Source organism: Triticum dicoccoides, chromosome 7B (assembly GCF_002162155.2).
Source record: "Triticum dicoccoides isolate Atlit2015 ecotype Zavitan chromosome 7B, WEW_v2.0, whole genome shotgun sequence".
In the NCBI taxonomy this organism is placed as follows: Eukaryota; Viridiplantae; Streptophyta; class Magnoliopsida; order Poales; family Poaceae; genus Triticum; species Triticum dicoccoides.
In genome coordinates, this window is record NC_041393.1 from 92634195 (window position 1) to 92648263 (window position 14069).

At 49.0% G+C, this 14069-nt stretch overlaps 1 protein-coding gene across 1 annotated transcript; it reads left to right on the top strand.

The window, feature by feature from the left end:
• Positions 1 to 10091: 10091 nt before the first annotated feature.
• LOC119338679 (aspartic proteinase nepenthesin-1-like) lies at positions 10092 to 11831 on the top strand. Its single transcript, XM_037610948.1, has one exon. It carries the CDS (start codon positions 10092 to 10094, stop codon positions 11445 to 11447), a length of 1356 nt encoding a protein of 451 aa, XP_037466845.1. The 3' UTR covers positions 11448 to 11831.
• Positions 11832 to 14069: the final 2238 nt, after the last annotated feature.

Below are 14069 nucleotides of genomic sequence, written 5' to 3' on the forward strand. Positions count from 1 at the left end.
CCCCGGGTCAGTGCTTGTCTAAGTGTTGGTCCGAACTAGAGCCCTTTGCAGCGCCCCCTCAGGGAAACTTGAGGTCTGGTTTTAGTTGTACGGATTGCTCATCCGGTGTTGCCCTGAGAACGAGATATGTGCAGCTCCTATCAGGATTGTCGGTGCATCGGGCGGCTTTGCTGGTCTTGTTTTACCATTGTCGAAATGTCTTGTAAACCGGGATTCCGAGTCTGATCGGGTCTTCCTGGGAGAAGGTATATCCTTCGTTGATCGCGAGAGCTTATCATGGGCTAAGTTGGGACACCCCTGTAGGGTATAATCTTTTGAAAGTCGTGCCTGCGGTTATAGGCATATGGGAATTTGTTAATGTCCGGTTGTAGATAACTTGACACCAGATCCGAATTAAAACGCATCAACCGTGTGTGTAGCCGTGATGGTCTCTTTTCGGCGGAGTCCGGAAAGTGAACACGGTTTCTGGGTTATGCTTGACGTAGGTAGGAGTTCAGGATCACTTCTTGATCATTGCTAGCTTCATGACCATTCCGCTTGTTCTCTTCTCGCTCTTATTTGCGTATGTTAGCCACCATATATGCTTAGTCGCTGCTGCAGCCTCACCACTTTGCCCCTTCCTTTCCTATTAAGCTTTGCTAGTCTTGACACCCATGGTAATGGGATTGCTGAGTCCTCGTGGCTCACAGATTACTACAACAATAGTTGCAGGTACAGGTTGTGCGATGATCATGACGCGAGAGCGATGCTTGCTTTGCGTTGAGTTCTTCTTCTGCTTCTTCGATCAGGGGATAGGTTCCAGGTCGGCAGCCTGGGGTAGCAGGGTGGATGTCATTTGAGTTTATGTTTGTGTTTCATTCGTAGTCGGATGATGCTCTTATGTATTGTGATGTTGTATTCGTGTGGCATTGTATGCCTTAAGTATGTATCCCCGTCTATTATGTAATGTTGATGTAATGATATCCACCTTGCAAAAGCGTTTCAATATGCGGTTCTATCCTTGGTGGGACCTTCGAGTCTCTTTAGGATAGTATCGCATATTGGGCGTGACACCTCCTCTCTCTCTCTCTCTCTCTCTCTCTCTCTCTGCTAGGGTAATTCATATATATATATGTTGCTGCTGTGTTGATGTTCATATGAACCCTAGGTGTTCATATCAACCCTAGATTTGTTTAGGGCAGTAGGCATGTTTTTAGCATTTAGGATAGCAATTTTTTTAGGAAATTAGCTAGGGAAATTTTTTATGAAAACGCCTAAACAGTAATTCCATTTAGCTTTAAGGGTATATAAATAATAGTAGCATTTAGATTTAAATTAATAGAGGCTATAAAGAAAAAATAGTTAGCTATAAAAAATTATTTGGACTATGGACCTGAATCTATTCCAAATTTCATTCAAATGAAATTTGAATTATTTGGACTATGGACCTGAATACTTTTGAAGAAATTGGGTGTAGGTACTAAGGTCTTGCTATGGAAATTTTGGTGAGGTCAAAAGGGTTAGAGAAAATGGAGTTCCTAGACTTTTAGCTTTAGACAAAAAAGAAAAGTATTTAGCTATAAATAAAAAACAGTAGCTATGGCATTTAGCTATAAACAAAAAACAGAATTGTTTTTCTTTTCTAAAACTTGGTTAAAGTAATTGTTGCTATGTAAAAAAAAAACAAGATTGCTACTATATGATATATGTCATTGATGTTCATTTGCATATTCCATTATTGTTGATTATATCTTTTCATTGAAGTGGACATGTTATATGCAAAATCCTCAATAGTGTTTGCTCATGTTATATGCAACATTGAAGTGGTTCGATTGTGCCCAAGTGGTCTTTTGTTGTTTCCAGGAAATGATGTTGAGTGGCCTATGTTTTGCCGGAATGTTGATTCATTTCCGTTTCGGCAAATTTCAGGTGCTCGATTTGTCCACTTTTTAGCAAAGGTCATGCTGAAATTTTCCGTGAATTTCGGGATGACTTGTGCTACAAACTAGGGCATATCGAGTGCTCGGGATTTGCCGCACCGGGAAGGAATCGACTTTCCTGGAAAACATAGGCCTTTTTTATGTCATTATTCATTTTATTAGGTCTAGAATTAATTGACTAGATTTAATCATAGGAAACATGGCTAGCAACGATGAAGGACAGGATTCTGGTGATTGCGACGACATCTACCTAGCAGCACACGAATATTTGAGCCTTGCCAACAATCAACGGTTGTTGTTGCTGGGCCCACCTGTCTCATCCAAGACCGACATTGAGACCGGCACCAAGACTGGCATTGAGACCGAGACCGGCACCGAGACCGACGCCGAGACTAGCAAAGCCATAGAAACGAAAGCGGAGAGGAGATGTCGACGCCTAAACCAGCTCCTCACTACTAGACTAGTGGTCACAGAGGTGGATGACAGCAATTTTGAGCCTAAACTGCGTGTGGAAGCACGTTCCTACTACGGCAATCAGATAGGCTGCATCGTACGGGCGTGCGCCACCATCAATGATGAGAAACTAAAGAAGAGGCCAAATATGAAGAAATCCATCCTAACCCTGTTGCACCAGATATTCTTGTTCCCGGGCCGTGATGAAATCCAATATAAAGATCCACAGAAAGACCCGGCAATGAAGTAGATAAACAAACGTGCCATGACCAAGTGTAGCGATGCGTTGGCTGCCTGGAAAGGAAGGGTGAAACGCGCCATCGACAAAAAGGAACCATACTCCGAGATTGTGAAGGAAAATCTGACAATCACGCTAGAGCAGTTTGAACTATTCAAGGCGGCTTGCGAAGCCGAAGATGCCAAAAAAAGTCAACATACATGAAGGGGCTTCAACACAGGAACATGGGGTGCCACCACCTCAGAAGCCGTGGTTACGCAGGGAAGAGGTCCATGTGGGCCAAGGAGGACACGAAACACGAAAGTCTGGGCATCCCAGACCCCTTCGCGGAGTTCACTGTCCCGCAGGAGTATGACGTCCTCAGGGCCTGGTACCGTTGGGACCCAGTCAAGAAGGTTTTCGAGACAGACCCGGTCACGACGGAGTTCATGAGACTGGTGGTAATTTTAGTTTCTGACCAATTCGACTGCATGTTTAGTCATATTTGTAAACGATCCTTGTTCCTTTTGCAGAGAGAGCAGCACAGGATTGCGGCCGAAAGTGACTCGCTGTCTGAGGCGTTGGCGAGGCCCAAGTGGGACACCCCATTCAACCGGGCGTTGAACATATTGAAACAACTCCCGGTGGACACTCGGTCATCGTATGGACGCGTGCACGGTGTTGGAGACAGCGCCACGTGGAAGAAGTACTACGCTGAGACCACGGAGGAGAGAAAGGAAAGACGGAGGTTAACTGAAGAAAGCATCGACAAGAAGGTTGAGATTGCGGTTGAGAAGAATTCAGCTAAGACTGTCGCAACAACGGTAGCTGCCGTAAAACGGGAGCTGGCAGTCTTGGTTCCGGCTATCATCGGTTGGAGCAGGCGAAATCTAGAAAAAAGATGCAGCGGACTTTCCCCATGCCGACTTCTTCGGGAGTAGCTCGCCTAGCGTTGCACCAGCACCAGCACCTGCTCCTGCACCGGCTCCCGCATCTACTTCGTATTTAGCTGAGCTCGACGCCCTCACGGTACCTGTCACACCGGCCCTCTTCAATAAATATATAATCTCCCGTTTCTATTGCCTATCGGATGTCTCACATCGCAGACATGTCTTTGCAGGCTGACGCCCCATGCACCATATTGTACGACATCAACGACCAGAAGGTGAATGTGGGGAAGGCGACGATAATGAATCTGTAGGAACAATTGTTTCACAGCCGGCCGATCGCCCCAGACGTCTTCAGGGTTTCCGTGGCCAGTGTCAAACTGGGCCACGAGAATTTGGTTCCTCCAGTACTAGGGGGAGATGACGGTGAGGCCCTGCAGCGGCTTGGCAATTGCAAGATGTGGGTCCTGTTGTGGCCAAAGAGTCTGCTTTGTCTGGAGGCGGTCAGGAGCACACCCACGACCACACAGCCTTCGCAAGGTATGAACATCAGCACCCCACCTACCCAATTAGAGTCGCCTGTCGTGCTGGGTGATAGCGGACTGGGTGAGGAAGAGGCTCCATTAGTCGCTGATGACGTTGCCATAGATGAGGATGAGGATGTCGATGACACTCAACAGTATCTCAATACTGGCGCCACTCATGACGGAGGATCGATGGCTCAGCAGTATGAGTCGGTGCCTGAATTGCCGCCTCCGGAGCCTGAACGTACTGTAGACGACCTTCCACCAAAGAAGCATCGGAAGAGAATGAGGAAAGGCAGCAATAGAGCTGCTGCTATGATCCAGCCACCTCTGCAGCCTCGGGTACAAGACCGTATACCTGTCCCCAGTGCGGTGAAATACCATATCGCCGGTGAACCAATCCTACCTAAGGCATCGGTACAGGCCATACATGGCGATCTAAGGAGACTTCATGACGATGTGTTGCGGGGAGAGAAAAGCCTAATCACCTCGGAAAATCCAGGATACCCACTCTATGTGGTTAACGTGTCGCGGCAAAGGTTGTACGTCGACACAATCCCCGCGGAGAAGTTCTTCCTTCGATTCGATTACATCTTCGACATGTTTCACTTGAAGAAGCTAGATTTTACGTTTGTCCGCCTTTATGCCTTGTACATGAACTGCATCATCGGGATTGAGCAGATACCTTATATCTGTGTCGCTGACCCGTACTTCATGCATGAGAGCTTCTTGGCAGTCTGCGCAGAGCATCGTGAATACACGAGGGACTACCTCGTCAATTTCATCCTCGCCAATAAGGACAAGGAGACGATTCTCGTGCCTTATCATCCCCTGTAAGTCATCCGCGCGGATATCCTTCCTTCGATTTCAATCATTCATTTGCATGATGGAGGCTAATTAATTTGAGGTGTACTTATTTTGTGCAGCAACGGGCACGCCGTCCTCATCATCCTTTACCCCCGATACTCCCACGCTCTTTACTTGGACTCGTCGAAGAACATTAATAAAAAGGATTACACGCACATCAAGTCTGTTCTCGATAGTGCTATCTTTTTCTACGGCGTACGGGGTGGAGAGGTCAAGATCAAGAAGACTAGGAACGGCAGGGCCGCCTTCGGCCATAAGACCGACTTCTGCTGCATCCAACAACCGAGTGATAGTCTTAATGATGGATTCTATTTCATACACCAGATGCTGGAATACAGACGGGATCGGCAGAACCTTCGCATGTCACCTATAGTCGGGGATGCCAATATTCTGCAATGGGCAAGGATCGTAGGAGATATCGATGATCATCAGCTTCGAGCTGAGTTCTATCGCATCCAGCATGAACTTGCCCAAATCATCATGAAGGAGGTCCTTGAAAAAACAGGGTTGTTCTACGAGGAAGGGGAAATGTCGTGGCAAGACGTCCTAACACGCGTAGCGGCTCAGCGTCTCGACCTGAAGCCTTTCACTAAGCTCGGGGACTATCTCCCTAACTTGGATGGATGGCACGACATGCTTGAGTGATTGTCGGTATATGACAATGTGTCCGTTTAGTCCATACTTTATGTATGACGAAACTTTGAGTTATGCATGACGAAACTTTATTTGTGATGTAATTAGACCATCCTCCTCGACTAGTGAAGAACACTCTAGTTAGGGCATTTTGGGTACGATGAACTTTGTTATTTATGCTTATGATATGTTGCTTCTATTTTTGCCAAGTATGTCTCTTTCTGTTGCTCAACTATATATGTTGCATATCATCGACTCATGTGATGATGCAGGTGCATAGACCATCGGTGGCGAAGAAGTGCTACACCGGGAGTATACGACGAGTGGCCGGAGTGTCAGGCCCAGGTGTAGCGGTTTCCGGTTTCCGAGCGACAACCAGTAGTTAGTTTAGGTTCACGCTAGTGCGAGAGAGGGGTACGAACTCATGTACTGCATAGTTCCGCTCTCACTCATAGTAATAGCTCTTCTCGCGTATATCATTGTTTAGATGGATGACGATGTAGTTGCAAGAACTTGTATTGCTATTTTCGAGATGATGATGAGAGACCACTTTGTGTTGGATGATGATTATGATGATGACATGATTTGATGCTATGATTACATTTGTATGTGTATGATGCTAAAGATTTTTTATAAAGCCTGTTCATATACAAAACAAATATGCAAAAAAAACTAATAAAACTAACAGTAGCGAGGGGAGTAGAGTTAGCAGCAGCGCGCCCTTACCAGTAGCGTGTCCTGAACTAAAGTGCTGCATATATTAGCAGTAGCGAGTTGCCCAAAAGCCCACTGCTGCTAGCCATGTATAGCAGTAGCGATGGTCCCCACACGCTACTGATACACGTTAGCTGTAGCATCGTATCAGTAGCGTGGCACCCCGCGCTACTGATACACCTAATACGCATGCTACTGCTAGGCTTTTCCCTAGTAGTGGGAGCATCAACGGGCGCCCCAAGTAGGAGGAATCCTATTTGGGCGCCTCCCCCAATTCAGCATCTCCCCCTTCCTTATTCACCGGAGGGGAAAGGAAGGAGGAGGGAGGAGGCAAGGAAGGGGGAGGCCGAATCCCTCCCCTTCCTTTCCCTCTTCCCCTCTTTCCTTACCCTCAGGTGCGGCCCATATGGGGGGTGCAGCAGCCCCTGCTGACTGCTATGTTTCCCTTCTTGGCCCATTAGGCCCATATCTTTGTCGGGGGGTGCTCGGAACCCCTTCCGGTGACCTGATATACACCCGGTATCCTCCGGAACACTTATAGTGTCCGAATAACATCGTCCTATATATCAATCTTTACCTCTCAACCATTTTGAGACTCCTCGTCATGTCTGTGATCTCACCCGGGACTCCGAACAACTTCTGGTCACCAAATCACATAACTCATATAATACAAAATCGTCATTGAACATTAAGCGTGCGAACCCTACGGGTTCAAGAACTATGTAGACATGACCGAGACACTTCTTCGGTCAATAACCAATAGTGGAACCTGGATGCTCATATTGGCTCCCACATATTCTCTAAAGATCTTTATCGGTCGAACCGTTCTGACAACATACGTTATTCCCTTTGTCCATCGGTATGTTACTTGCCCGAGATTCGATCATCAGTATCTTCATACCTATTTCAATCTTGTTACTGGCAAGTCTCTTTACTCGTTCCGTAATACATCATCTTGCAACTAACTCATTAGTCACTTTGCTTGCAAGGCTTCTTATGATGTGTATTACCGAGAGGGCCCAGAGATACCTCTCCGATACTCGAAGTGACAAATCCTAATCTCGATTTATGCCAACCCAACAAACACCTTCGGAGATACCTATAGAGCATCTTTATAATCACTCAGTTACGTTGTGACGTGATAGCACACAAGGCATTCCTCCGGTATCCGGGAGTTGCGTAATCTCATAGTTGGAGGAATATGTATTTGACATGAAGAAAGCAATGGCAATAGAACTGGACGATCATAAGGCTCAGCTAACGAATGGGTCTTGTCCATCACATCATTTTCCTAATGATGTGATCCCATTTATCAAATGACAACACATGTCTATGGTTAGGAAACTTAACCATCTTTGATCAACGAGCTAGTCTAGTAGAGGCTTACTAAGGACACGGTATTTTGTCTATGTATCCACACATGTATCAAGTTTCTGATTAATACAATTCTAGCATGAATAATAAACATTTATCATGAAATAAGGAAATATAAAATAACAACTTTATTATTGCCTCTAGGCATATTTCCTTCAAGAACTCCAGAGCATCCTTGTCCTGAATCCAACACCAATTCACCCTCCATTCCTCCCATCTGCTGCGCTGCTGGCCGGGGAGGTAACCCCCGTCCTCCTTCTTGCCCCGGGGAATCCAACTTATATTCCCTGAGCGGTGTGATTTGTCTTCAACCCGTGGGGCAAAGAAGTGCCTAAATAAATCCACGTTGGGGGCATCTGTGACAAAATTCTCGCACAGATGGGTGAAGATTGCCATGCACGCCACTGCATTTGGCGTGAAATCCAGGAGGTGGAAACCATATACCGTCATCATGGCAATGAAGAAATCAGAGGAGGGGGAAGTGAGGCCACAAAAGAAGTACGCGCAGAAGAAGCGGTACGCATCTGATGGAACCTTCTCTTTTTCCCTATCTGGTAGAACCACGGGCGCTCCGTGCCCTTTTGGGACTTCCCTTCCCCACATATACGCATACCTTGCGATCAGAGTGTTACCATCCAAATTCGACAGGGAGAAGACCACGTCCTCCCGCCGCTTCTGGTCCTGCTCCTGCGCTCTCTTCTTCTTCCCTTCTGCTGCGGTATCCCGTGCGGTGGCCACCCGCTTCCCCTTCGCACCAGCCATCTTTTCCCCCATCTCGTGAGCTCGCTGGATGGACCGAAGATCTGGCGGAGCCTTGGGGGCAAGAAATGGCGATAGGAGTGGTTGCTTGGCTTGAGGAGGAAGATGATAGGAGAAGAGACAGATGTGAATGAGCAAAGCCCCTTTGCGTTTTCCTTTTTACTGGGAATGGGCGCGGGGGCTGGCTCTTCACTATCTTTTCTCAGAAAGTTACGGTTTCTGCAGGCGCATTTCCCATTAACTGCTACTGTTCCACGACCCCACGACATGCGGTAATTACGCAGAGTGGATGTTGGATTGACTGGTCACCATGACAACCGCAGCGTGGGCAGCATTTCTTTGATGCATGTATGTGCACTGTTTGGGGCCTAACCCAACGTGCTCATCGACAATGATGCATATTGCTTGTCATATTGTTGTATATTGATGTGAAGTGGATGAAATTTTGATAGTATCACTGCGCATAGTCATGTGTTCCTGTGCAGTGGGTATTTATGGATGAATACTTGCTGCATTTTTCTCTACATTGCATGACTGCTTGTTGCAGATTGCTTGTTGGACCATATATATTGATCTACTGCTATGTCATTTGACTAAAAAGGTTGTGTGGGATGATGCCCATTTGAAGAAACTCATTGATATATTGAGAGAAGAGGTTTCAAATGGAAATAGACCATTGGGTTATTTAAGCAAAAAGGGCTAGTAAAATGTTTTGGAGAAAATACTATGTGGACTCTGGGTATCCAAATTGAACAGGATACCTTGTTCAAGGGGAGTACATAACATCTACCGGAATTCCGTCTTCATCGTGACCGTCCACCTCAAGGGAAGTATGAGGTGTTCAACTTTCTACATTCATCCCTTCGAAATGTTGTTGAACGTGCTTTTGGGGTGCTCAAGCAGAAGTGGTGCATATTGATAGTCGATGCTTGTCTAGCGATGGCAGCATAAGTTTAGCTATGTTGAGAGGGGTCATCATCATGTGAACCATATGTGTTTTATATGGTACATGTGTTTTGTAATAATATTATGGGATCATTATCTATTTTATGCAACATCAAAGTATAGTCGTTTGCATATTTGTCATATATCTCCTTTGCAAAATGGTAGTTCAGTTACCTACAAATGTATATATATCACTGCTTTACAGTCAGTCAGCATATAAACAAACTCACTTAGGTCTTAGGGGCATTACAGACAATTCACAGCCACATCTACAATTTCACAGTCGTTTTAACCAAACAACCTACAACTTTTCTATAGCAGCTTCTCCACAGCAGCTTCTCCACGTCAGCTTTTTCAGAATCTGCAGCTCAACCAAACACAGCTTTAGCATCTGAGATGCACATAACCAAATTATTGCACTGTTGTTACAAATGTCACCAAAACATGAAACTTGTGAGTCATAAAAACATGAATTCTATTGCATCTATGCAAACCATCACACAAACGGGGGCGTGTATCAATCCCTAACAGCTGCTAGAGCAACAAAAGTGCTGTTGGTTTTTTTTGGTTATCAAGCAATCTTATTTTAAGAATGCTGTTACTGGCTTCCGCCGAGAAGTAGCCATCCAGTAGGCAGTGGCACATCACCCAACTGCTGGTCCCCTGAATTATCCAATGACTAGTCCAATCACGACTAAGCAGCGAGCGAGGTGCTTGCTAAATGGAACATAAATAAGCAGCGTAATCCCGCGACTAGCTCTCGGCGATCTTTGTCACTGCCTTTAGCTACCTACCAGCCATGAAGCGGCAGCTCGTGGCCACGCTGCTGGTCCTGATCGCGCTGCCGGCGTTCGCCGCGTCCGCTCCGGGCGCCGGGATCGCGGCGCTGCTCACACACGCCGACGCCGGCCTCGGGTTCGCGAGGCCCGAGCTCTTGCGGCGGATGGCGCACCGGTCCAGGGCGCGGCGGCGGCGGCTGCTGTCGTCGCAGGCGACGGAGGCGGATCGGCCGGTGCACGCCGGCCTCGGCGCCGGCGCCGGCGGCAGCATCGTGACGAACGAGTACCTGGTGCACCTGTCCGTGGGCACGCCGCCGCGGCCCGTGGCGCTCACGCTCGACACCGGCAGCGACCTCGTCTGGACGCAGTGCGCGCCCTGCCTCGACTGCTTTGATCAGGGGATGCCGCTCCTGGACCCCGCCCGGTCCTCCACCTACGCCGCGCTCCCCTGCGACGCGCCGCTGTGCCGCGCGCTCCCGTTCACGTCGTGCGGCGGCGGCGGCGGCAGCGGAGGGAGCTGGGGCGAGCGGAGCTGCGTCTACGTCTACCACTACGGCGACAAGTCGCTCACGGTCGGCCAGCTCGCCGCCGACCGCTTCACCTTCGGCGATGCCGACGGCCACTCCGAACGGCGGGTAACGTTCGGCTGCGGCCACTTCAACAAGGGCATCTTCCAGGCGAACGAGACCGGCATTGCCGGCTTCGGGCGGGGGCGGTGGTCGCTGCCGTCGCAGCTCGGCGTCACCAGCTTCTCGTACTGCTTCACGTCCATGTTCGAGTCCAAGAGCAGCCTCGTGACGCTCGGCGCGGCGGCCGAGCTCCAGAGCGGCCATGTCTTCCAGTCCACCCCGCTGATCAAGGACCCCTCGCAGCCGTCGCTCTACTTCCTCTCACTGAAGGGCATCAGCGTCGGCTCGAAGCGGCTGCCGGTGCCGGAGCGGCGGCTGAGGTCGACGATCATCGACTCGGGCGCATCGATCACGACGCTGCCGGAGGACGTGTACGAGGCGGTGAAGGCGGAGTTCGTGGCGCAGGTCGGGCTGCCGGTGATCGGTGCGGAGGCCGGCGCGGCGCTGGACCTCTGCTTCGCGCTGCCGGCGACGGCGCCGTTCTGGAGGCGGCGGGGGCGGCGAGCCGTGGCCGTGCCGTCGCTGACGCTCCACCTGGACGGCGCCGACTGGGAGCTGCCGCGCGGCAACTACGTGTTCGAGGACCACGGCGCGCGGGTCATGTGCCTGGTGCTGGACGCGGCAGCCGGGGAGCAGACCGTCATCGGCAACTACCAGCAGCAGAACACGCACGTCGTCTACGACCTCGGCAGGGACGTGCTGTCCTTCGCGCCGGCGCGGTGCGACGAGCTCGTAGCGTCGGTATAGTGGTGAAACTGTACAAAGGAGTAGTAGAACTCGTAGCACTGATCGGGTGAAACGCGCCGACGTCGCGGCGAGGCGGTAGAGTAAATTTTGTGCGGTCGTGTAAACTGGGCCGTCCATGTAGCTGATCTGACGGCGTAGCCTTTCCAATGGAAGGCCGGGCGCTTCGGTTGTACAGAGTTTGGAAAATTCCAAAGCTAAGGAAAACATGTCCTTGGCACTTAGGAGCGTTCTTAAGCGAGAGCAAGCCGATGGGTCTCAAGGTGTTGCTCCCGCTCCCGCCGGTGCCTGACATGAGGTGTTGCTCTTCTTTAAGCTTGTACTTAACTTTTCTTTTTATTTTATTTTTTGCAAAAATGCAAACGGTCATATATTAAAGTCGATCAACCCTTACAAGGTCATCCTTACAAAAATTAAAAATTACACATGTGTCATTATTGGAGGAACGACACCATCTTTCCTCCTACACTCGTGGACGACGCCGTGAACAAAGCTCGATGTCATCTCTGGTCCTCCAAACACCATCAGGAAAATATTGACGCAACGGCTAGGAAGTCGTCGATCCGAGCCACAAGATAGAAGTGGTAGTGATTTGAAAAATAAACCGTAGCCCCATAGAAGAATACTAGAAGACCACCCCATATCCAGTCAGACATGCTTAGGGGACCTAACCTTACAAGCTCTCCTATGACGCCTAAACTGAAGGAACATCACGCGTCGGAGAAGGAGCCAAAGGACCAAGATATGAGGCTTCGTTGTGTACCCCATCATAAGACGCCTTCAAACACCACCTGTATAACATCAATAACCGGATCCATCACTTCATAAGAGGAACGTCCAGACGATCCATTATCCTCCTTATGTCACTTGTTAGGTGACCAGGACTCGGGAAAACTTTATTCTTGATCCGCAGTGCACCACCATCGTCACCACAACACTGCCGCTAAGGAACCAAACTCTAACCTTAAAAGACCGAACTACAATGCCACACCACAGATCTAGGGTCCCCACGCAATCTCACCGCCGAAGCGACAGGCGGAGGAGGGACATGTGGCCTCGCCGGCTGGGAGCGTGTGAAGCGGTGGTGGTTGTCTACTGTTTCTGGTGGAGAGGCTGCTTAGAATTTTATTTTTTTGCGAGAAAATTTTCTATTTATTCATCTTCAATCATGGAAGTACAACGAACACCAGAAATAATAAAAATTACATCCAGATCGGTAGACCACCTAGCGACGACTACAAGCACTGAAGCGAGCCGAAGGCGCGCCGCCGTCATCGCCCCTCCCTCGCTGCAGCCGGGCAAAACTTGTTGTAGTAGACAGTCGGGAAATCCTCGCACTAAGGCCCCATAGGACCAGCGCATCAAAACAGTAACCGCCGTCGATGAAGAGTAACGTAGATCGAAAGGATCAAGCCTAAAGACACATGAACGTAGACAAACTACGATCTGATCCGAGCAAATCCACCAAGGACAGATCCGCCGGGGACACCTCCAAACGCCACCGGGATGGGGGCTAGGTGGGGGGGGGGCTTATTCCATCTTCAGAGAGCCGCCGCCGTCTCGTCTTTCTGAGCAGGACACAAACCCTAACAAAACTGGAAGGAACATCTAAGAACACAGCACTCCCGCCGGCAAAGGTCAGGACCAACCGCGCCATCATGGTCCTAAGGCCACGGACACCGGAGGCGAGACGGACCGGCGGCGGCACCAACAGAAGACAGATAAACCCCAAGCTTTTCTTAGGGAGGAGGCGGTTGCGTGATGGGGCAGAATTTTACATACATAACTTTTCTGTTATTAATTTTTTTTTGAGGGAATTAATTTATTAATACGCAAAGATTTTATGAACAATACCAGTAACAAACATCTACTGTTTCTGTAGCTTAGCTATAAGTCGTCGGTCAAAAATCACAGCAGGTACGTCCAAGTCGCCATGCGCCAAAAGGCGCAGTGAAGATGCATTTAGCTTTCGGCGCTTTGTCGGCAGGTCAATACGAGGCCTACTTTGGTGTGCAAAAGGGTCAAAATCTGCGACCTAACTTATGTCCACTGCTACAGGCCCCTAACTCTTTGAAAAAAACATTCCCGGGAATCCGGCGTTTTCATTCCGCACATATGCCGTTTGGGAGCTCATAATCTATGCCATTTGGGATGATCATCTAGGAGGTCGGAGACGTTGACATGCCAAAATAAGGCTAGTCGATGACATATGGCATCAAAGTCCAGGGCACACTATACAGCCTACCTGCCGGTGCCAAATCGCAGGTGTGGGTGCAAGGGCCTTGGGATCGACGACATTAGGAATACTAGCAAAAGAGCTCGTGCGTTGGCATCAAAGTCCAGGGCACACTATACAGCCTACCTGCCGGTGCCAAATCGCAGGTGTGGGTGCAAGGGCCTTGGGATCGACGACATTAGGAATACTAGCAAAAGAGCTCGTGCGTTGCAATGGGAGAGTAAACATAACACACACTCTTAACTGAACAACCGTCACTCAAGATCACAATAGGTCCATCTCCTTTATTTTTGTGAGGCATTATATTTGTGTTGCCGCTTATCCTCCTTCTCACCCTCGCCGGCGATGGCCTCGGTGTTCACACAAAACAACAAAAATGTGTGTTGAAT

Bases quoted from the DNA above. Each gene is read 5' to 3' on its own strand.
- LOC119338679 (XM_037610948.1), top strand. From the start codon at position 10,092: ATGAAGCGGCAGCTCGTGGCCACGCTGCTGGTCCTGATCGCGCTGCCG.